This window comes from Thunnus maccoyii, chromosome 16 (assembly GCF_910596095.1).
Source record: "Thunnus maccoyii chromosome 16, fThuMac1.1, whole genome shotgun sequence".
NCBI classification, from domain to species: Eukaryota; Metazoa; Chordata; class Actinopteri; order Scombriformes; family Scombridae; genus Thunnus; species Thunnus maccoyii.
In genome coordinates, this window is record NC_056548.1 from 1,631,476 (window position 1) to 1,655,984 (window position 24,509).

A 24,509-nucleotide genomic window follows, 5' to 3' on the forward strand; every position below is an offset into this window, starting at 1 on the left:
GGTCTCAGTCACTAGTTTCAAGTCTTCTTCAATACAGCATGATGTTTATTTTGTAAATTATGGTCCCATTCAATTTAAATTTGACTATAAAGCAGCGTATAAAGCAGCTACATTGTGATCGACAAGTCGCTACCACGCCGACAATGTTGATTACGTAACGTAACCATAGACTGTATAAAAAGATGAACTATCATGACAGCTCCCCAAAAGTGAAGCCAAAGCATCTCGATCGCCCCCTAGTGGCTGGCTGCAGTATAGGTCATAAGTCCCGCCCCCTCCATGTTAGTGGATGGGACATGAGCCAAACTAAAACATCAAAGTATACATCAAATACATTTTTCTCAAAGATGGTTTCTGTCATTTCAGGTAGTTCTTATCATGCTGATGTTTGTTCAAGTGCTAATTTTTCTTGTAAATTTGTTTGTAATTAGTTATTTGACGATATAGAAGGGGGTGGGGGGGTTAAGTCATGATTGACAGCTGTGACAGCCGCTCTCAAACCTCCGTCAGGCAGCGGGACGGCTGAGGGGGCGTGTTCCGTGGGCCGTTATCCCGCCGCCCGACTCTACTGCGCGCTCTCTTGCTCCAAATGACGTCACACAAGCAAGATGGCAGCTCCCGGAAAGGAGATATTTTGGCTTCACTTTTGCACAGCGGTAGGAAGCGGCGACGCGTCGTCCATATTTATATACAGTCTATGAACGTAACCATGAAGTAACCCCAGATTCACAGAGTATAGGCGTAGCATGGATGTATTATAAGAGCACTCTTATACATTCATGAGGCGTAGCCGTCGTTATTTCAGTGTGTTTTCAGCTCATGAACGTTAATTGTAACATTTTGGTTGTCTGAAAAGTCTTGTCCAGTGTTTGGTTGTACTAAAAGACCCTCTGAGGGGTCAGATGTTCTGTTTTTCCCGGTGAGTACATTTTCTTTTAATGGTCTTAAGCCCGTTTCTCGCTAGCGAAAATTAGCATTAGCATTATCACACTTAAGATAGACTGTGAATGCACTGTTCTATCCAGGCTTGCTAGCAGCTAGCATTAGCGTCAGCTCCACCCTCACTTCCGGCTCCAAAAATCCAAGATGACGACGGTCAAAATTCCAAACTGAGGCTTCAAAACATGGATGTATAAAGAGAACAAAGAATGTAGAAAGTTCTCTTTATACATCCATGCTTCACAATGGGAGTCCACAAACCAACGGGCGACGTCGCGGTGGCTTCGTATATTACTTTTATACAGTCTATGATTTTCTTAAATGAGATTCATGACAGCAGAAGTTGGACACAGCTCTGTGGTTAAAAGGCTGGTTTGGGGTGATGAGCTGTCTGTCCTAAACTGTCCTGGTGTCCTGCAGGAGAAGCTGGATCTGACTGACGTCTACACGGAGCTGAAGACCGGGGTTGTTCTAATCCGTCTGCTGGAGCTCATCTCCAACCACACGCTGCCGCCGCCCAGCCGACGAAAGCTGAGGGTCCACTGCCTGGAGAACAACAGCATCGCCATCAGCTTCCTCAAAACCAAGGTAACTTACTGTGTCAGAGAGTCCAGTCAGCTGTTATCTCATAACAGTTTATTGAGCTGCAGGTGTGTCAGGGCCAACACCCTGATAACTGTTATCAGACATGTGCGGCTAAATAAACTCCTGATAAAGGAGGAGTGTCTGTATTTAATAGACTGTATATGGCTCCATCTTGTGTTGACATCTGTGTGTTACATCTTTCTTTCTGCTCCTCCTGTTTCCTCTTGTTCCTTCAGTTGGATGTTTGTTCTCTTCTCTGTACAGAATGATGTACGTGCAGAGTTTGTTTTTACATTAATCTGTTAAAGTTGGAAAGTTTCTCTGAGTTCATTTTAAATCTTAGTTTAACACCTGGACGTACCAGCAGCAGGATTTGTGACATCACAAATAGTTTGGAGCCAATTGTGGTCCAGTATTCAACTTACACTGTTCATATGGACACCTGACTGCTGGTTTAAGACAGACTTTAAAGATTGTGAACCATCCTTTTAAATTTTAGTTAAAGCTCCTTTTTACTGGCAGGTCACAGTTAAAACACACACTAACATAAATATAAGACGATGTCTGGCAGGTTTTCTTTTCTCTGTTGAGTTTTTTAGTGGAGTGATGTTCAGAGTCGACTAACCAATCACTGCTCACTGCTCTACCCCGTCAGATTCGGGTGGATCTGATTGGTCCAGAGAATGTGGTGGACGGGGACCGGACGCTGATTCTGGGTCTGCTGTGGATCATCATCCTCAGGTTCCAGATCGGACCCATCAACCTGGAAGAGGTCGGGAATCAAACCCACAACCTGCACAAATATAAAGATTTTAATCTTACTGTTGTCTTTATGTGATTAAAAAACATGTGAGCTGAAATTAAATGACAAATGTAAATTTTATTTAATGAAATGAATCCAACATCATGTTCACCTCTCTTCTTTCTTTCCTCTTTCTTTGCTGGTCGTCTGTTTCTCCTCTTCTTGTCTTCTTTCCCTCTTTCTGTCTTCTCTTCATTTCCCCTTCCTTCCTTCCTTCCTCACTCTGCTTTTATTCTGCTCACTTTTCTTTCTTTCCAACCTTTTTGTTTTCTTTTCTGTCCTCTTGTCTCCTCTCCTGTCTTCTCCTCCTCTTCTCTGTCCTTTCCCTCTCTCCTTTCCTTATTTTTCCACTTCTTTCTGATTCTTTCCTTTCCTTTCATTTTCTCTTCTTTCCTTTTCTTTCCTTTTCTTTCCTTTCCTCTCCTCTCCCCTCCTCCTCTCCTCTTTCCTTTCCTTTTCTTTCCTTTTCTTTCCTTTCCTTTCCTTTCCTTTCCTTTCCTTTCCTTTCCTCTTCTTTCCTTTCCTCTCCTCTCCTCCTCTCCTCTTTCCTTTCCTTTCCTTTCCTTTCCTTTCCTTTCCTTTCCTTTCCTTTCCTTTCCTCTCCTCTCCTCTCTTTATCTGTTCCTTTTTCTGCTCCTTTTCCTTTCTTCTGATTTGTTTGTTACTTCTTCACCTTCTCTTGTCTCCTTCCCCGTCTCCTCCTGTTTCCCTCCTCCTCTTCCTCCTCCTTCCTCTCAGGCTGGCGGAGGCAGCGTGGCTCATCGCTCGGCGAAGGAAGCTCTGCTGATCTGGTGTCAGAGGAAAACGGCGGGCTACGACGGCGTCAGCGTGCAGGACTTCTCCTCCAGCTGGAGGGACGGACTTGCCTTCAACGCCCTCATCCACGCACACCGGTAACACACACACACACACACACACACACACTTATTCCTATCCTTCATCCAATCCTCTCCATCCTCTGCATCCTCTGCCTCACTCTCCTTCTCCATCCCAGCCCCGACCTGTTTGACTACCGCCGTCTCCATGGCGACGAGCCCGGGCGTAACCTGGAGCACGCCTTCCAGCTGGCGGAGCGGGAGTTCGGCATCATGCAGCTGCTGGAGGTGGAGGACATGGTGGTCCCTCACCCGGACGAGAAGTCCATCATGACCTACGTGTCGCTGTACTACCACTACTTCTCCAAGATGAAGCAGGGACAGACGGTCCAGAAGAGGATCGCCAAGGTCTGAGACACTCAGTTACACCCCTCAGATACTCCTCCACAACGACACATCAGTGCTCAAATACAGTTCAATTACTTCACAACATGATCACTGTGGATTTTATCGACTGAACTTTGGTCTGTATGTTGCAGTTTTGTTGGACGCTGCATCAGAAATAACTTTAAAAATAGTTTAAACTCTGAAAACAAAAGCAGGTTGTTCAAAGTTTAAATGCAGCTCAGATTCTACAAAACACATTCATATTCTGGAAGTTCCTGATCTTTTTATTGATGAAATTGATCAGTTGATTTCTGGAGTGCAAGAACTTTGTAGTAAATATTATCTGCTGGCTGTTAACAGTTAAATTCATTTTTAAAAGGCAACATATATATTAAGTAAGACTCTTACAGGCCTCTTGTGGCTAAACAGAAGAGCTGTTCTGTGTTCACGGTGATGAACAGAAAGTTTCACCGCGGTGTGTAGCTGGTAGAAACAGTGTACCAGCACTTCTCTAAAGCTGAGACAATTAATCAATTAGTTGATTAACAGAAAATAGACGCCTTCAAACTTCGTTCCTGGTGTCATATTTGAATATTTACTGTCTTCTATGATAGTAAACTATTCACCTTTATTTGGGTTTTGAACTGGTCAGACAAAATTGGTCACTATTTTATTACAATTTATAGACTGAAAATGTCATTAATGTGTTATATTTCATATTATATTTCCTGTTTATATATCACACATGAAAAAACAGGTTATAATATGCTGCACAGACACATAAGAAGGAGAAACTTAACAACTTAAACCTGCGTTAACTGATGTTTTGTCCACTAGTTTTCATCAGAAACAGTGAATAGTGATCTCTACCAGCTCCTGAGGGAAATATCTGGCTCTTTAGCTGCTAAATGCTCCACTATGTTCACCAGCTAGTCTACAGCTAACTGTGTCTGTTTGCTGCTGAGCAGGTAGTGTACAGCGGCTTTTTACAGCTTTTTCTCTCTGAAAACGACGCTATGAGAGACGCTGAGAGTGAACCAGAACAGTAAAAGTTGCAGCCGGACAGATAAACAATGAACTGAAACTCACTATAAAGCTCCGTAAAGCCGAGAGGAGCTGCATGGATGCTTTAAACGTTATTATATTTTGTAATTGGCCAATCCATCCATCCATCTATCTGCTTCTTATCTGGGTCAAGATCACATTAATTGATTAATTACTTAAGGAATTATTGTTATATAGAGCTGAGAAGTGCTGACAAAATGTCAATACATGTGCTTATTAAATAATTGTTGCTCCTGCTGGTTTTCCATCATTCTTTGGCGATAATGAAAAAGGTATTAAAGTGCATCCAATCTTATAATACAACTAATTTATTAACTGTAAAATCAAGTTTTAACACTTCAACAACCCTTTGAAAAGACAAATGTCCCTGATCCCAAAGTCTAAGATTGAATTTGGTCGACTTTAAAATAGAAATGCACAAACTCACATTTCATTTTAGTCCAAACTGTGGGCTGTTCTGCCCCCTGCAGGCCTGAGTGAGAAGTGCAGCAACAGCCTGCTGGTAGTGTTTACATTTCCTCATCCACAGACAGTTCACACTAACAGATGACTGAAGAGGAGCCTCCTCTCTGATGATTGGCTCTTTGCTGTCCATCTGTTGGTCTATATAGTTTAATCCAGCAGCCTCTGCACTCTGTGTCAGTCAGTCAGCTGGATTACACTGACAGGAAGTCACCTGCTCACAGAGTTACAACACACACAACTGCGGGGGACTTTACTTATAAGCAAGTTGAAATAACTGCCTTAAAAAAGTGTTTATATTCATATCATGGATACTTAAACACAAGATAAAAGAAAAACAAAGCAACATGTATAAAAAGACAATATAAAAAATGAATCAACATTTATTAAAAGTTTATATACGGCATATAAATGCTAAATATGGGGAAGTGTTATATATATATATATGTGTGTGTGCTCTCTTTCTCTCTCTCTCTCTCTCTCTCTCTCTCTCTCTCTCTCTCTCTCTCTCTCTCTCTCTAGTGTGTGTGTCTATATATATAACAGTAGTGAGCTGCACAGTATCGAGGCAGCAGAATAATGCAGAATCTTTCTCTCTGTTTTCCACATTGTCTCCTCAGATTGTCGGGATGCTGAAGGAACTGGATGACATGAAAGTCCAGTATGACAGAATGGTCTCAGATCTGCTTCACTGGATCAAAACCAAGGTAATAAAAACAACAAACAAAGTCCTGATCTGATGTCATCAGTGAAATAAAGTTTAAACTCATTGATTATTGACTGACTCATGATTGATTGATTGATTGAAGGTGGTGCAGCTGAATGACAGAAGATTCCCAAACTCTCTGAGGGAGATGCAGACGCTGGTTACGGCTTTCAAGACCTACAGAACTGTGGAGAAACCTCCCAAATACCAGGTGAGACGTCACTTATTTATTCAACTTGATTCATTTATTCAACTTGATTGATCTCCCAGGAGTTCAGGTTAAACCTTGTTTTTGAAGCACTCTTGCTGTGTGGATAAAATAACCTGACAGATTTCTGCTCATGGAGATGTCAGCGTCTCTCTCTTTCTCTCCGTTTCTTTCCAGGAGCGTGGGGCGATCGAAGCTCACCTGTTCAGTCTGAAGACTCAGCTGGCAGCCAACAACCAATGGGCTTACAATCCTCCAGAAGGTAGAGAACACAATTTAATCAATCACAATCTAACAGAAAAAAACTCTTTTTACTCTCACATTGCTTTTTCCCCTCTATGTGGTCATTTGTGGGTTTGACTTGTATAAAATTGAACTTAATAATTATAATGATATGATAATAAACTTTATTTTTTATAGAAGCTTTCATACAAAGGTTGCTCAAAGACAGAAAAGAACAGACAATTTAAACAAACCTCTTATCAGGCACCATGTTTTTGTGCACAAGCACGAAAATAAGAAGTTTACTGTTCTTCAACCCTTTGGATTACAGTCATAACCCTCATCTCATTTGAAAGATAAATCAAAAAGTCAGAATAAGTATAAGTGGTCCTGAAAATAATGCATCCAAGGCTGAAGTGTCCCACAGGGGGGAAAATGTCACTGAACAGGTTAAAGTAAAACACTAATAATGAATATATATGAATACATTTGTATATATAACAACAACAACAGTCATCAATATCAAATAAACCCTCTGAGTCAAATTTAGGATTGGTCATACTGGGCTATACAAATAAAAATTGACTTGACCATTTTCACCATCATCATCATCACCAACATCCTCCATGAGAGTGATGTGACTGACGCTCGTAAGATTTAAAAAAGAACTTTCAAAATAATACATCTGCTAATACACGTACATGAGGACGGCATGAATCAGATGTTTTTAAAAAGCTAATTTTCTATAATCATAGAAAGTGACTTTGGGATCACAGGAGAACTTCTGTTGCCTTCTGTAAGAACTAGGGATGCATGATATTGGATTTTTTGCCGATATTTCCAACTCATTGTGGCCGATTAATGCCGATACCAATATATGCGCATATTTTTTTCCAGCTGGCTGTGGAGACTATTATGCAAGCATAGATTGTACTAAGTATGATCAATAAAGACAATATATGAAGGAAGAACTGAGGAAGACTGGAGTTCAGGAGCTCAGCATTAAAACTTTAATGAACCTGCCAAGTGGGAGCAGCAGTAGAGTTTTCATTGAGTTTATTAGACAGACAGGATTAATGTGTAGGATTTAATCTCTGGTCCACACTCCGGACCAGAAGGTGGCGGTAATGCACCTAATACGCTGGTTGCCAACCGCCGGAATAAACCAAAAAGAAGAAGAAGTTTTTCTTCCAAACAGAGTGGTACATCCTGTCAGCCGAGGTGTTTCTTATCTGTGCAGCCGAACACAGCAGCTCCTCGATGGACTGTTTCACCCTGATGGTCCCGGTGTTTCCTCCGCAGGCTCCACTTCACTCAGCCGCCCGTCAGACCAGCTGCTGCTGCTTCCCACTTTAACCTGAATAACAAACCGGGGCTCGGTGCTCCGGTTGGATCCACATGGAGAGCCGAGGCTAACGTTAGCTGGGAGGCTAGCGGAGCGTTAGCCGCAGAATGACCGGAGGGAATTGCAGCCAGCTAGCCTCTGCGGGCAGCTTGAGTGAAGTGGAGCCTGCGGAGGAAACACCGGGACCGTCGGGATGATACAGTCCACCGAGGGAAGCGCAGTCAGGCGGCGGAGCAGATTGGCGACATATCGGCCTCTCATAATCGGCAGAATTTGCCGATGCCGATATTTCATTTTAGAGCTTTTATTGATACCGATGACGTGCCAATAATATTGTGCATCCCTAATAATAACACATTTTCTACATTTTGTAACGTGGTGTTTTGTGTGTTTTTGTGAAGGTAAAACTCTCAGCGACATAGAGAAGAGTTGGGTTTTGCTGGAGAGAGCCGAACACGAGCGAGAACGAGCCCTGCAGGAGGCGCTGCTTCGCCTGGAGAACCTGGAGCAGCTCGCCCAGAAGTTTGGGAGAAAGGTAACCACATCAAACACTTCAAAAACAGAGGCAGAGATTGTATTTCCTGTGTCCAGAATTCAATCAACTTTGCTCCGGGGTTTCCCAGGCCGCCCTGAGGGAGGGGTATCTGGAGGACACGCTGCGTCTGATCCGGAGGCAGGACGTCAGAGGTCTGTCCACGCTGGAGGAAGCTCAGGCCGCCGGCCGGCGTCTGGAGGCCCTGGCCACCGACGCTCTGGCCAGAGAGCCGCGCTTCTCCGCTCTCAGAGACATGGCCAAGACCATCGAAAGAGGAAACTACCACAGCAAACAGCAGGTCATCAGGAGGTGAGAGAGCGCCTTCAGAATGAGCCGCTATGACCTCCATGAGCTGGAGAAATGAAGGCGTGGGACCTGGAGGTGTGACCTGGGTTAGAGTCAGTCAGCAGGAACTATAGGAGGCAACTGTAGTAGTTTTAAGACGATAGATAAATAAATTATAATAATATTCTCTTAGGGAGTGGCAGCGTCTGACTCTTTGCTGATGATACAGTGTGATATTCCACAAATTATCGGTTAAGGCCGGGGCTTTTTTTTTACTGGAACTGCTTATAAAACCCTGTTCTTTAAGGGTTTATTTTTTAGTAAGGAGCCTCCCAGATATCTGATTTGCTCCTGTATTAATCTGCTGTTGATGCAAACTCAACACTTCCTGTTGACCTGTTTTCTTGATAAATTCAGTATAATGTCCATTTCTACAGCACTAATTTAATCAGTACAACAACAGAGTCATTTCATACTCAACCACTAATCCTGTTCTCATTTACTGATTATTTCTAGTTGTTGCACTTTGAAATTTTTCAACACAGACCCACCGTCAATAAAACTCTGGCACTTTGAGAATTGATGGCAGTGGTTGCTGTGTAGTTCTGAATCTGTCTAACTCTCTATAATGAGCTCTTTTCAAATCCAAACTTGTTTCAAACAAAGACACAACTAAATATATTAGGGCTGTAGTCAACCAAAGAAAATCTTGGTCGACTAAAATCGTACATAATCTTCAACTAATCGATTAGTCGGGGGGTTGCTAACTCTGGAGCTAACCCCCTTCACTTTTCCAGCATTTGGGGAAACAACAGACGTGACTTTTTAGCATTTATTAACTGACACACTGTAGTCTGTACTGTACATTTACTGCCAGACTGACAACTTACTACTAACCTTTTCCTCTGCTCCGCTCACATCCACCGTCACTTCTCCGCCCCTCGCTCTTTCCCGCTCGCTACGCAAACATACTCCTTAACGGAGCCGCGCGACCAGTTCTCGTTGTTATGGAGAAACACAGATTCAGTAAACGTTGAGTACAGTCAGACCCAGCAGGCTCCATCAGGTTGGGCGAGTTCAAAGTTGTGAAAACAGGTAATTTGTTAGTCTGTCCCTCCCGCCGCAGGAAATAATGGATTAATCCTGGAAAGCTGTTGATGTAGCACTTTTCTCCTTATGAAAATAACACAGAGGTTATTCGACCAATGAGAATTTAGTCGGACGAGAGCATATCGACCAACTAATCGACCAGCAGACTACAGCCCTAAAATGTATGTTGAAGATTGTATGAACAGTGTGTTCACTATAAATACTGGTATATATTTGTGTGTTTATGTGTGTTTTGTGTATTGAAGGGAGGAGAGTATTAGCCAGCGATGGAAAGACGTGCTGCACCAGCTGCAGGAGCAGAGGGGGCTGCTGGGAAATGTAGTTGAAACTCTCAGCATCCTCCGAGACATTGAGCTTGTTTCCCAGGAACTGAAGGAACTACAGGTGAGTTTACACCTGTGTGTTTACACTGAAACTCTGATTAAACGTTCAGATCTGTGTGCAGCGTGATGATGATGAGGAGACTGTAACCTTCCTCAAATGAATACATGAGACAAACGGAAACGTCATATTTCCATCATGTTTTCCATCGTTTGAACTTTGCTGCTCTTTTAATTACGTTGTCTCGTTGTGTCTCTTCTTCTTCTGCAACGGTTTAATGGCACCAACTGGAGAATTAGCGCCACCTGCTGTTTATCTGCTGATATTCACACAACAGCAGTGGATGGAAACAAACGTTTGGTTAAAATTTGTGCTACATGCGAATGGAAACCTGGCTAATGTCCACAAAAAAGGGGAAATTATATTAAAATGCATTTTATGTGGTGTTAAAAAGGTCTGAAATTTAATCCTGGACCCTGCAGAGACCCTCTTAAGGTTATGATGCGTGTGCTCATCCTGTACATTAGTTTTCAGCACTTGCAATACAACGATGATTCATCTTACTAGCTGTCCTCTATCCTTCCATCCGTTCCCCCCCCTCGCTCTGTCTCCAGTCCCAGGCCGGTGCTTCTGAGCTGGGGAAACAGCTGGCCGAGGTGGAGTCTCTCCTCCAGAAACAGGATCTCCTGGAAGCTCAGATCTCAGCTCACGGTGAAACGATCAACACCATCAGCAGCACCGCGCTGAAGGTACGATATTTAGTAATGATCGTCCCACAGGGGAATTTAAGATATACATCATGGGTGAGCTGACTCTCTCTCTCTCTCTCTCTCTCTCTCTCTCTCTCTCTCTCTCTCTCTCTCTCTCTCTCTCTCTCTCTCTCTCTCTCTCTCTCTCTCTCTCTCTCTCTCTCTCTCTCTGTCCTCTGTCAGGGAAAAGTGAGGGACGGTCAGCAGATTCAGAGCAGAGTGAGAGCTCTGGACGCTCAGTACAAATCTCTGGTGTCCCTCAGCAGCAACAGGTGAGTTTCTGATTTCACCTTTTTATAGCTGCTGATGGAAGTTATTTACCAAACAACAGATATGAATATATAACTCCTTTACACCTCCATCTTTCTCCTTCCCATCTTTCTTTCCATTTTTTTGATTCTACCTCTCTCTACTTTACCACCTCTGCCTGTTCTCCTTTCATCGTCTCCTCCTCCATTTCTCTTCTTTTATCATCTCTGTTTCTCTGTCTTACTCCCTCTCTCCTCGTCACTGTCTCTCTAACTCCTTCTCTCTTTCTTTCTTTGTTGTGCTCTTCTTCTCATCTCCTTCTTCTCCTTCCCCGTCACTCTCACTCGTTCTCTTTACTGTTCTCTCCCTCCTTGTTTCCATCAATTTGTCATCCTCTTCTCCTTTTCTTCATCTCCTCTCTTGTTTCCTCGTCTCTCCTCTCCTCTCCTGTTTCTTCTTCTCCTCTCTTCTTCTGTTTCTTCTTCTCCTCTCCTCTCCTCTCCTGTTTCTTCTTCTCCTCTTCTCTCCTCTCCTCTCCTCTCCTGTTTCTTCTTCTCCTCTCTTCTGTTTCTTCTTCTCCTCTCCTCTCCTCTCCTGTTTCTTCTTCTCCTCTCCTCTCCTCTCCTCTCCTCTCCTCTCCTCTCCTCTCCTGTTTCTTCTCCTCTTCTCTCCTCTCCTCTCCTCTCCTCTCCTCTCCTCTCCTCTCCTCTCCTCTCCTCTCCTCTCCTCTCCTCTCCTCTCCTCTCCTGTTTCTTCTCCTCTTCTCTCCTCTCCTCTCCTCTCCTGTTTCTTCTTCTCCTCTCTTCTGTTTCTTCTTCTCCTCTCCTCTCCTGGTTCTTCTTCTCCTCTCCTCTCTTCTGTTTCTTCTTCTCCTCTCCTCTCCTCTCCTGGTTCTTCTTCTCCCCTCCTCTCCTCTCCTCTCCTGGTTCTTCTTCTCCTCTCCTCTCCTCCTCTCTCCTCTCCTCTCCTCTTCTCTCCTGTTTCTCCTCCTCCTCTCCTCTCCTGTTTCTCCTCCTCCTCTCCTCTGTCAGGAGGAGACAGCTGGAGTCTCAGTTGAGGCTGTTTGAGTTCTTCCATGACTGTGAGGAGTTGGAGGCCTGGCTGTATGAACGCTGGCTGAGGCTGCAGACGGCCGGACTGGGACGAGACCTCAACCACATCCAGCTGGCTCAACACAAACACAAGGTGAACCTCACAAGTACACACACACACACACACACACACACACACACACACACACACACACACACACACTGTGGAGGCCATGTTGGGAAGATTTTTGATAAATCAAAAAAATGATTTATTGCTTTAAAGAACCAGTGTGTAAGATTTAGGGGGATCTAGTGGCAGAAATACTAGAAGAAATGAAATATAATATATAAAGTATGTTTTAATTAGTCTATAATTAATTGAAAATAAGAATCATTGTGTTTTCGTTAGCTTAGAATGAACCCTTTATATCTACATAAAGAGCAGGTCCTCTTCCACAGAGCCCGCCATGTTGCATCACCATATTTCTACAGTAGCCTAGAACGGACAAACTAAACACTGGCTCTAGAGAGTTTTCATTTTCGTGAGTTTCACGGCCAGCGTAGGTTCTCCTCCACGCTTGGAAGGGGAGAGTGCTAGATGTCACAAAATCTTACACACTGGTCCTTTAAACTATAAAACGTCTTCAGGAAAAAATGAGGCAAAGATAATATACGGTAAGCTCAGATAAGTTTAATTAAAGTCAAGATAATTTATAATTTTTACTGTAAGTTAAGATGGAACAAGTTAAGATGAGGTAAAAGAAGTAGTTAAGACAAAAAAACAGATAAAGAAGACTTAATGTAAGTCAAGACATGTTTAGAAAAGATACATTTATATAAGTTCAGATATGACAAATTTAGTTTGACTTTAAGTAAAAACACTTAGTTTAGTAGTTGGATGTTTTGATTGACGCCATTCATTTACAGTAAGTATGAAGCTACGTGAAGGAGGTGATATTTCATGTTAACAGGCCAAATTAAGGAATTCAAGAGTACAAATGACTAAATTGAGAGAACAGACGAGGTATTATAAACACACAAATTAGTAATTGAAATGAATGATTTATCATTTCATATCATTGTCCCGTGATAACTAACAGGATCTATATACATGCAGATGGATGCTGTGAAATGATTTTAGAAACCTGTAAAGTTAATGAATGAATCTGATTGCAGGCGCTGGAGGCGGAGCTCCAGGCCCAGGAGTCTCTGTACCGGGGAGTTCTGGGTCGAGGTCAGGATCTGCTGTCGAAGCAGAGTCAGGTGGACCAGCGAGCCGTCAACAAGTGGATCAGAACCCTGAAGAAGCAGTGGAACCACCTGACCGAGCAGGTGACGGGACGCCGCGACAGACTGCAGGCTGCCGCCGCCATCAAACAGGTAAACAACGAGACAATACCCAACAGGTAAACAATACCCAACAGGTAAACAACGAGACAATATCAAACAGGTAAACAACGAGACAATACCCAACAGGTAAACAATACCCAACAGGTAAACAAGGAGACAATACCCAACAGGTAAACAATACCCAACAGGTAAACAATATCAAACAGGTAAACAATACCCAACAGGTAAACAATATCAAACAGGTAAACAACGAGACAATACCCAACAGGTAAACAATACCCAACAGGTAAACAATATCAAACAGGTAAACAATACCCAACAGGTAAAAATATCAAACAGGTAAACAATATCAAACAGGTAAACAACGAGACAATACCCAACAGGTAAACGATATCAAACAGGTAAACAATATCAAACAGGTAAACAAGGACAAATGCCAGGTACAAGCAGGTCCATAAAGAGCAACAAAACAGGAAGGAAAGAGGAACCAAAGAAGAAGAAACAAACAGGCCAGTCAATACTTAATATTAACTGTAATTTACTGTAATTAAAACCTTGTTGACTATAGTTCCTTTAATATTTTACTACAGTAACAATACAATAACTCCAGTTTAATTAGAAAATTAAAGCATTGGGATCAATAGCTTATCATTGTAGCTAAACTATTGATCTCAACTTCCTCTTCGACAGAAAAACAAAAAGTTTAGTGTTTCACTTCCTTTCAGAAATATTCTTACGAAATAAACACATTGATCAGAACTTCCGTTGGCTCAGTGAGGATTTATTCTGTCATGTTTTATTAGGAAAGTGTCCTCAATGATTATACTAATGTTTTTCTCCACGTTTCTTCCATAAATCACATCCACACTCAGGTCTTTGTTGTGGTTTCTTCAGATCTTAGTTTGAGACAGTTTAGACGACTCGGTAACGACGTTTCCTCTTCCAGTACTTTGCAGATGTGGCGGAGGCAAACTCCTGGCTGGGCGACAGGAAGCCGCTGCTGACCAGCGAGGATCATGGGAAGAATGAGTCGAGCACGGCGGCGCTGCTGCAGCGCCACCTGCGGTTGGAGAAAGAGATGGCGGCCTACGCCTCCGAGATAAAGAGACTGTCGGAGCAGGCGAGGAGCGCGGCGCAGCTAACAGCTCTGACGGTGAGTATACAGACTTTACATCCTGTTTATTCTTTATCAAGACGTCATCAGGGATCTTTAATATCCAGTATGAACAGGAGGAATGATTACAGCGTGGAAAACCTCTTTCACTGCTCATACGGACACCTGACTGCTGGTTTAACACACTGGGAACACTGGGAACTGTCCTTCAAGGTTTAAAGTCACGTGTTTGTTTCTTCTTTTGAAACTCTGGACTGATTCTGTGAGCATTCGATCGATAACAAAACTCAAACTCGGCTGTTGTTTCCTCTTCCTGTGTAGGCGGAACCTCAGCAGAGTAATATGATCCAGTACAGCGACTCATCTGGCGAGGAGGAGGGACCAGGGGCGATGACATCACCACCCAGCGCCAGGGGTGGGAGGGGCCTTGTGAGCCCTCCCCCCAAGAGTGACGAGAAGAAGGCCAAGATCCGCTTCAGATACAGCCGAGGTACTAACGGAGGTCTGCTCTGTGTCACTTTGATGCAGCAGCAGAGGATGATGGGAAATACTGCAGCTGTGTTCAAAGGCTGATTCTCATTTGTCTTCAGTGTGTCCTTGTTTCCTTCCTTGTTATCTTCACGTCGTAGTCCCTCCCACGTAGGACGCGAGGGAAATTTAGGAAATATGGTTTTAGTGAGATGAGGCGTCCTTTCCTCTGAAGCGACGCCACGTCTTTCGAAGCCTTTGAGTTTGTATTTGATGATCTGTCCACATAATAATAATAAGCGCGCACAGTTACCACTGACAGCACAGCGCGTCCTCCGACATGACAAAACACAATATGAAATGTCAGTAAACGCTCGTTGTGGTGAAGATAACCAGCCGCTAGCAGCAGGGCTCGATATAACAACAGTGATAATATGAGCTTAAACTTAATTTAAATTTAATTTCTTAAAGTTAAATTTATGTCTATCTGACAATAACTAAGTTTATGACATTATACCTACAACAATTATTTGATTAATCGATTAGTTTATTGACAAAATTAATCTGCAACTATTTTGATAATCAAAAATGCTGAATATTTGCTGGTTCAAGACTCTCGAATGCGAGAATTTGTTGCTTTTCTTAGTTTGACATGATTGTAAATTTAGTATTTGGAGGTTTTGGACTATTGGATAAAATATTAAATAAGATTTGATGACATCCAGGATATTATAATGATAATGTTTTATAGACCATGTGATTAGTTAATCGAGAAAATAATCAGCAGATCGATCGATAATGAAAATAATCCTTATTTTGGGCTCTACATGAGATTTCCTTTGATGTCTTGGCTCATGTTTTTAATGGATTTAGACAATTTTTTGATTGAGAATGTTGAAATTTATTTAGTTCAGTAAGAGAACTACTCTAACTTCAGGTAGAGAAAATTAATTAAAATATCAGGAATATCCTTAAAATGAAAAATGTTAATTGTGATTTTTAACTGATTTCAGGTCAGTTTCCATGGGATCGTCATGAGATTGTAACCATCATCAGCACTGACCCCGACGGCGACCAAGTTCAGGCCAGAGACAACCGAGGAAACCAGCAGCTCATCCCCAAGACCTACCTGACCCTGCTGCCAGCCACCGCACCATCAGTAATCAATAACCTTTGGATTAGATCAATGACACATACATCTTTAAATTCAAAAGTCATTTTAGATCAATAATAAATCTAATCACTAAAACAACCCCTCATGTAGACTCCTCCCACCTCGCCTGCCTCGACCAATGGTGTGCCAGAAAGCCCGAGCAGGAAGGTGAGTCGTCCGAGGCGAAGCCACTCGATGCGTCGCAGCACGTCTGAGATCCAGACAACATCGCTGCAGGACCCGCAGTACCAGAGGGACACTGTGGAGAACACGCAGGCCAGCCTGGACCAGGACTACAACTCCCTGTACAACCTGGTGAAGGTGAGAGGGGCAGCATGGGAAATGTAGTCTGATAATACTGGAGTCTATGTGATGATGAAGATGGACTTCAACCAGCTTCTATAACAAATAAAAAGCTTCTGTCTGAGATTCATGTCAGGTTTGTGTTTGTAGTCGAAGTCGAGGAGTCTGGAGGAGACGCTGCGTCTGCATCGATTCTACAACAGCTGCCAGGAGTTCGAATCGTGGATGGAGGACAAGGAGAACGTCCTGAACACCTTCAGCACCGACGCCGACAACCTGGGAGTAGTGCAGGCTAAATACGAGGTGAAAACTTCATCCAGTTATTGATATTAGATTTATATATGATGCTTACATTATGGGGTGTTTTGTGTCATTTACATTATATGATGAAATTAGTTTGTATCATGGAGAACAAAGCACATGCATGGATGAAATATGTCAACAAATAAAATTATATAAAAAAGAAAACTTCATCCAGCATGATACATGAAACACCTCATGTATTAAAGTCTGAAAAACTGAAATTAAACTTTTTTTTGTCTGCTACAGCAACATATCTGCTCTGTACACTGGCACGCTCCCCTAGTTGTTGTCAATCAAACACAGACACCAACACGCCCCCCAGCTGCTGTCAATCAAACACAGACACCAACACGCCCCCCAGCTGCTGTCAATCAAACACAGACACCGACATGCCCCCCCAGCTTCTGTCAATCAAACACAGACACCGACACCCCCCCCCCCCAGCTGCTGTCAATCAAACACAGACACCGACACGCCCCCCCAGCTGCTGTCAATCAAACACAGACACCGACACGCCCCCCCAGCTGCTGTCAATCAAACACAGACACCAACACGCCCCCCCAGCTACTGTCAATCAAACACAGACATCAACATGCCCCCTAGCTGCTGTCAATCAAACACAGACACCGACACGCCCCCCCAGCTGCTGTCAATCAAACACAGACACCGACACGCCCCCCCAGCTGCTGTCAATCAAACACAGACACCAACACGCCCCCCCAGCTGCTGTCAATCAAACACAGACACCAACACGCCCCCCCAGCTGCTGTCAATCAAACACAGACACCAACACGCCCCCCCAGCTGCTGTCAATCAAACACAGACACCGACACGCCCCCCCAGCTGCTGTCAATCAAACACAGACACCGACACGCCCCCCCAAAGCCAGCTGAGACAAAAAGGAACATATATGTAATTTTTGAAGACCTTTTTTCTTCATTTTTAATAATAAAAAAATGCAAAAAAGACTAAATTTGATTTCAGTTGGACTCAGACGTTTCTGAGTTCACCTTAAATCTCAGTTCAACACGTGTACCTACGAACAGGATTTGTGACATCACAGCTAGTTTGTAGCCAGTTTGTAACTTACATGAGTGTGATGTGGAAACTTGAAAGACGGACTATAACACGTTGATGATTTATGTCTTTTTATGGGAAACCTTGTACAGTCAGGATGTTGTATTTATCCTTTACTGACTTTGACTTCCTGATCCAGAACTTCCTAACTGAGTTGGCGAGTGGGCGTGGCCAGTTGGATGACATCATCCGAATGGCGGAGGAGTTGGTGAAGAGCCGTCACAGTAAACAGAGAGAGATCCAGGCCAGACAGAAGAAGGTCTCCAACAGGTACAAACAGAACCAGATAACAATATATCAAAATAAATCATCAAAACCTACGAGATTAAAACGTCTTTGATGAATTTAGCGAGAATCCACCGGTCTGGTCATGCCTCCTGTTCTCGTGTCCGCAGGTGGGATCGGATCCAGCAGTTGAAGGATGAGAAGGGCCACGAGCTGCTGAGTACGGCAGACGTGCAGTCTTTCCTGCAGAGCTGCGAGGAGGCCAAAGCGCAGCTGCAGGGTCAGCTGTCCCAGTTAGACACGGTGGACGTCGGCTGCAGCTCCTTCACCCTGCTGGCCGAGGAGAAGAACCAGGCTCAGGCCCTCAGAGACATCCACACCCTGGAGGGCAAGATCGCCTACCTGAAGAGCGTCGCCAAGATGTAGGCGTCCGATTTAAACTGTAGAAACAATGTTTATTAGTTGTTGTAAAAGTTGGCACCAAGAGGAGGAAACTGAAGAGTGTTGTGAAAGTATAAAAGTTAAATGCAAGAACTTTATGTCATAGGAAAAATTCGTTCAGAACCAAATGTAATGATAGATTATTCTTTCTAATATCAATTCTGTGTTTCTTAGTGTCTGTTGGTTGTTGAACTTTTTTACCTGATGGCAGATATTCTTGCTGCTAAGTTTTTATTTAAGATCTAAAAGACGACCAACAAGGTTCACTGAGAAAACTGTAAATATTTTCTCTTGTAAATATTATGACATCAATTTCTCAGTGTGAGTTTAAAAATTTCACTGTTTTGGGCCAAAAACAGATAAACAGCAAAAGTTTTAGAAGAATTATAAAATTCAAAGCAGCAGACTTGTTTGGCTTCTTTGATGATTCGACTCTGAAATTAACATATTTATTATTTTCACCATATGAAGTGACGACAGAGTAATATAGTTGTCAATCATAGTCAGTCTTGTCACTTCCTGCGTTACAGGAAGCAGGACTGCAGTCCAGCGGAGAGCGCAGCCATCATGGAGGAGGTTCGGGGTCTGGAGGCTCTGTTGAAGCAGGTGAGGATTCACTTCACCATCACAGACTGAGTCACTGTAGTGCTTTCTTATACATATTTCTACCAATGAAACTAAAATCTTGAAGGCCATTAGCCTGCCTCGACTCCAGGACCCTGTATACATGCTCTGTTTACCGTTGTGTTCCCATTAGAGCTCACCATGTCCTGAGCTGCATCATTTAAGGCTAAAATTGGCCTTAAAGCTATAATATGTAATTATTCCACATTAAAATGTGTAAAAACAACTAGACCTGTGTTATATATGTTGTTGAGTTGTGTTCTTACATTATCCCAAATGTTTCCAACCTTTTCAAACTCAGAGAAATCTGTAATTTAATCAAAGTAACGGACCGTTTCATTTGGTCGCCTGTCGATGGCGTCATACCTCCTCTACCAAAGAGTAAACACGCACCAGATCCATACGGCGGCGCTGTGTTTGTCCGCTACAATGGCGTCTACCAAAGAGTAACTTACACACATACAAGATAATACATCGGCGTTGTGGTTGTTCCACACAAACTGTTATAAATGGACTTTTATTCAGTTCTAAGACACATTTTCATGATAAATTTAGGTGGTTTTTAACTATATCTTTTAACCGGAAGAAGGATTTTAGTCATTGGACGTCTGGATCTTAAGTTATCAGAGAAATAAACTGGACAAACGTTAGCAGCAGCTCGGCTAACAGCCCCTCCAGGAAGTCCGGTGGTCACCAAACATTGTCAGAGGAATATTGATTTTTCAGATGAAACAGCTTTAATTAGTATTTTAACTATTTTAATCTGCGTGTACGTTTGTTTCTGGAGAGGAGGAGACCTCTGCGGATAATTCGGCTCCCGGGAGAAACTGGCCGAACGTCTGGATCTAAAGTTATCAGAGAAATAAACCGAACAAGTGTTAGCAGCAGCTCGGCTAACAGCCCGTACTGGACGTCCGGTGGTCGCCGTACATCGTCGGAGAAACATTGATTTTTTAGGTGAAACAGTTTTATTCAGTGTTTTTACCTGTAATCTGCGTGTGCGTTTGTTCTGGAGAGGAGGAGACCTCTGCAGGTAAAAACATCCTGAATGATGAACACTGGAGTAATCCTATCCTGGTGAAGCTGGTTATTTAACAACAAAGACAACAACTCCCATGATCCCTTGCTACTTCACACCGTCATCACACTCCGTCTGTTGTTGTTGTTTTGATTGAGACGCCTAGCGGCTGAAATTACATATTGTGCGTTTAAAATGTCAAATAACTTAAATAATAATAATAATAATACTTTTAATAATTTAATTTATAGAGCACGTTTCAAGATACTTAAAGGAATTTACACAACAAGTTAAAAGGATCTTAAAATACAGAACAAACTAGTTTAGTCACTGTTGTCACAAGTTTTGGACATTTAGATATTATTTGAAAACAAAATACAGTAAAGGACAAACTGTCATACTGTCCTCCTGTTCTGTTGTCACTCAGGTGAAGCATCAGGCTGCAGAGAGACAGCGCCTCCTGGAGGAGGCCCGCAGGCTGCAGAGCTTCCAGCAGCAGGCCAAGGAGCTGCAGCGCTGGGCGGGTTCGGTCCAGGACCGCCTCCTGCAGGAGGAGGCGGCCGCTGACGTGGCCTCCGCCGTCGCCCTGCTGGAGCAACACCAGGAGCTCCGGCTGGAGATGGAGGAGCAGAGGAGCAGGTAAACAGGAGGTGACAGGAGGTGCTGCTCACATGTTATGATACAACACTGGGTTTTCAGCTATAGACTGAATGTTTGGTAGATACAGAAAATATTATGAATTTTATTTTTTTCTCAAGATATCTGTTACTCTTCTGTACGAGAAGGAACATGTTTGTGAATAAGTGACTTTGTAAGATATAAAACTAAAAGTTGAAGCAAATTTGGCCAATTTCTTAGGTGATATGGAAGTCTATAGCTGCCAATATTAAATTGGAATCATTTAATCAATCTTAAATTTGTTTTTGGTGTTTTTTATATATATATATATGTATGTATGTATGAAAATGAAAAGTCCATTTCACATCTACTTCAGCAGTGCTTCAGTGTTCAGGAGTACACTGCAAAATAATAACTTGTTAATGAAGTTTTCAAACTTTAATTTTGTCAAATGTCTTGTGCAAAGAAGTGGAAAACAAAATTTCAACCTGATACATTTTTTTAAATTTCAGTATTGGCAGCCATGGACTTCCATAACGTGAAGCTAAAAGAGCCAAATATGATGTTCAAGCTCAATATCATAATAATTAAGATTGAGCTTTAATGAGGGCTGCAACCAATGATTATTTTCATTATCGATTAATCTGATGATTGTTTCCACGATTAATTGTTTTGTCTATAAAATGCAGTAAATGGTACTTTGCCACCAACCAAAGTTACATATTTAAATGTCTTGTTTTGTCCGATCAACAGTCCAAAACCCAAAGATATTCACTTTACCTTCATGTATGACCAAGAAAAGGATTAAAATCTCACATTTGAGAAGCTGGAACCAGTAAATTTTCGGTATTTTTGCTTAAAAAACACTAAAACAGTTATTTCTGTCTAATCATTGCAGCTCTAACTGTAATTATTATTGTAATTGATATAATTACCATTATTTCATTACTCCTATAAATTAAAAGTATAAAGTAATGATCACAGTGTGAATGACCTGTACAGGCTGAATATGTCCACTGTGTTTCCTCAGACTGAAGGAGATGGAGACGTTGGGGAAATCTCTTCAGCAGGGCTCCTCCAATGGGAAGGCAGGCGTCATCGACATCCAACAAACCCTGGACAATCTCAATGCTGATTGGTCCAAGCTGGACAGGATGTGGGCCAGTAGGAAGCAGCATTTGGAGCAGGAGGTGGAGCTCCAGAAACTGAACCAGGAGGGAGACCGGATCGAGGCGGCGGTGTCCGGACACGAAGCCCGACTGAGGGTCAAAGACGTCGGGGTGAGGACGTCTCACACTGATATGTTTCCTGATCAATCAATATTATTAAACAAAGACATGAAAGCAGTGCACAGAACATATGAATAATTTGTGTTTATTGATCCAGGACTCGGTGGACGGCGTCCACAGTCTGCTGGGTCGACAGGAAGAGCTGGAAGGTCTCCTGAAGGCTTTAGAACAACGAGTCGATCATTTCACTGAGCGCAGCGAGGAGCTCATCAGCCAACAACATTACGCTGCAAAACAGTAAGAGAATAGAAAAAGTCCAGTCATGTGGAAATATGACTCAGAGCTCACAGTAGGACCAGAAAAACCACCGCAAATAAAAACATGAAAATCATAATTAGAGGAATGAAGTTTACACATAATACCTGATACGTATAAGCCCTCTTCGCCTTACGCTGGGGTAATGCTGTTTTGAAAATACTGAGTTTATCTTTCAGCATCCAGGAGAGGAGCAGGAGCATCCAGAAGGCCAACAAGAGGCTGAACGAGAGCAGCAGACAGAGGAGGAGTCTGCTGCTGGCCTCCAAGAAATACCAGGTATCACAACATGACCATCATTCCTAAAAAGATTCCTGTATCTTACTAGCAGACCAATAAGTACAAATTCATCCTCCTGTTTTATGTGCATTTTCAATTGGCCTATAAAAAAAGAGAGTGGAAACACCAGAAATTCTGAAAAAAAGGTTAATTCTCAACATTTTCTTTTGATGATTTTCTGAAAATTTGTTTAAAATCTGTGCTACATTTGGATGGAAATGTTGCTAACATCACTCTGGACCTCAGTGTGAATCTCACCAGCAGACCCTGCATACATAGACTATCACTTATACATATAAAACTTCCTTTCTCAGCATAGACGTGGTAGATTTGATCCCTACAAGAGCATGAAACTCATGCAATTAAGCAAAACTTACTAAAAATAAATTCAAAAAGCTACGTATAACGCGGCGGGTGAAACATGCATAAATAGATAAATCAAATAATACAAATTTGTAATTTATTAAACAATATTTAATACATTTGAGCTGTTATGGACATACACATGTCACACATGTGAACCAGACTGTATGTTTTGTGCTGCAGGAGTTCCAGAGAGACGCAGACGAGCTGCTGCTGTGGATGGAGGAGAAGTTCAAGGTGGCGGAGGACGAGTCGTACCGCGACCCGACCAACATCCTGCAAAAGCTGAAGAGACACGAAGCGGCCGAGAAAGAGATGCAGGCCAACCAGGTCTGGCTGGACCGACTGGTTCAGGTAAACTCCTGCTCACTGGTTCCCAGTTATAGTAGCTGTTTCTCTGGTAGTTCATGTTATTTCCTACTTTATGGCAACAAATAGGAAGTCTTTATGTTAAGAATCACACATACTAACAGAACATTTAAACTACTGACCTGTCACTTTGTGAACATATACCCTAAATGTGTATGTTTATGTGTGTGTGTGTGTGTGTGTGTGTGTGTGCGTGTGTGTGCAGTTGGGGCAGGAGATGCTTGCTGAAGAGCACTACAGCAGTCAGAGCATCAGCAGGAAGTCCTCTCAGCTCAGCAGCCGGTGGAGGAGACTACAGGACAAGATGGCCGACAGAGGAGACAAACTGAGACAGGCGGGACAGCAGGAGCAGCTGATGGAGCTGCTGCAGGTCAGTCGCTGACATGTCAAACTGAGTCAATGATTAGTTAGAAAAATAACTGACTAACTGACCGGTCAACATGTCTGTCTGACTAACTTAGTGATCTAACAGTTAACACATAAACTGACTGACTGTCTGAAAGGCCAGAAAAACAGACTCAGTGAGTGGCTGAAATTGATTAATTTAGCTAACTGATCAGAATGCTAACCACCCAGTAGACTGACAGGCTAACAAAGCAGCTGACAAACTAGCTAACTAACCAATATTTGCTGACTTGCTACTAGAACTACTAGCTAACCCACCAACTGACTGAAAATGTGCTGACTAATTTAGTTAACTAACCAGCTAACTAAACCACTAGCGAACTGACGGACAAGCAAACACACTGGCTAAACAACTTGCTAACTAAAACTAGCTGACTCACCAACTGACTGATAACTGGATAACTGACTAATTTAGCTACCTTACTAACTTACCTCACCTGGTTGACTGGCTAATAAACTGGCAAACCAACTGGTTAACTAACAAAACTAATTGACTGACTAACTAACCAAGAATGACTAGTTAACTAACCAACTGACTGACTAATTTAGCAACTAATCAGCTCTAACTACCTAACTGACTAACAAAACTGAACGACTGAGTGACTGACTGACCCGCTGGTATTCAGCTTGATAAATTAACCACAAGACTGATTTCCTGGTTAAATGACTGACCGGTCAATTAGCAAACTCATTAACCCACTAACAGCTAAATAATTTGGTAAATAAAGTAACTACCAAGGTAAACTAGTGACCAAATAAGCAAATAAACAACATAACCTGAACTGTATGTCATTAAATATTGTAAAAATATTCAGATTTCTTAATGAGAAATGTATTCAGAGTTTCTCCAGATGACTGTTCTGATGATTTGATGATAAAACATGAAAATCACAGAAACAGGAAGTATCTGAGTCAGTTCGGTAAAGTCGTTCTTCCCTCTTCAGGACGCCAAGCTGAAGATCGAGGCTATTCAGTGGATGCTGAACAACGCTGCCAAAGGTCATGACCTCCGTTCCAGCCGACAGCTGCTGAAGGTGAG

General features: G+C 42.6%; 1 protein-coding gene across 1 annotated transcript in view; it reads left to right on the plus strand.

Annotated features, from left to right (window-relative positions):
* The first annotated feature begins 593 nt into the window (after window positions 1-593).
* sptbn5 (spectrin, beta, non-erythrocytic 5) overlaps window positions 594-24,509 on the plus strand; it is a 61,666-nt gene continuing 37,750 nt past the window's right edge. Inside the window, exons 1-30 of the mRNA XM_042387806.1 lie at window positions 594-656; window positions 1,360-1,527; window positions 2,180-2,296; window positions 3,065-3,219; window positions 3,321-3,549; window positions 5,676-5,762; window positions 5,865-5,972; window positions 6,147-6,231; window positions 7,938-8,071; window positions 8,160-8,380; window positions 9,712-9,850; window positions 10,402-10,536; window positions 10,720-10,808; window positions 11,817-11,970; window positions 12,993-13,196; window positions 14,113-14,319; window positions 14,602-14,770; window positions 15,762-15,907; window positions 16,013-16,222; window positions 16,355-16,507; window positions 17,724-17,854; window positions 17,980-18,231; window positions 18,781-18,856; window positions 20,320-20,531; window positions 21,541-21,790; window positions 21,897-22,036; window positions 22,234-22,333; window positions 22,880-23,050; window positions 23,271-23,435; window positions 24,415-24,504. Coding sequence (XP_042243740.1) covers window positions 609-656; window positions 1,360-1,527; window positions 2,180-2,296; window positions 3,065-3,219; window positions 3,321-3,549; window positions 5,676-5,762; window positions 5,865-5,972; window positions 6,147-6,231; window positions 7,938-8,071; window positions 8,160-8,380; window positions 9,712-9,850; window positions 10,402-10,536; window positions 10,720-10,808; window positions 11,817-11,970; window positions 12,993-13,196; window positions 14,113-14,319; window positions 14,602-14,770; window positions 15,762-15,907; window positions 16,013-16,222; window positions 16,355-16,507; window positions 17,724-17,854; window positions 17,980-18,231; window positions 18,781-18,856; window positions 20,320-20,531; window positions 21,541-21,790; window positions 21,897-22,036; window positions 22,234-22,333; window positions 22,880-23,050; window positions 23,271-23,435; window positions 24,415-24,504 — 4,545 coding nt within the window. The 5' untranslated portion in view covers window positions 594-608. The remainder of the gene's footprint in view (window positions 657-1,359; window positions 1,528-2,179; window positions 2,297-3,064; window positions 3,220-3,320; window positions 3,550-5,675; window positions 5,763-5,864; window positions 5,973-6,146; window positions 6,232-7,937; window positions 8,072-8,159; window positions 8,381-9,711; window positions 9,851-10,401; window positions 10,537-10,719; window positions 10,809-11,816; window positions 11,971-12,992; window positions 13,197-14,112; window positions 14,320-14,601; window positions 14,771-15,761; window positions 15,908-16,012; window positions 16,223-16,354; window positions 16,508-17,723; window positions 17,855-17,979; window positions 18,232-18,780; window positions 18,857-20,319; window positions 20,532-21,540; window positions 21,791-21,896; window positions 22,037-22,233; window positions 22,334-22,879; window positions 23,051-23,270; window positions 23,436-24,414; window positions 24,505-24,509) is intronic.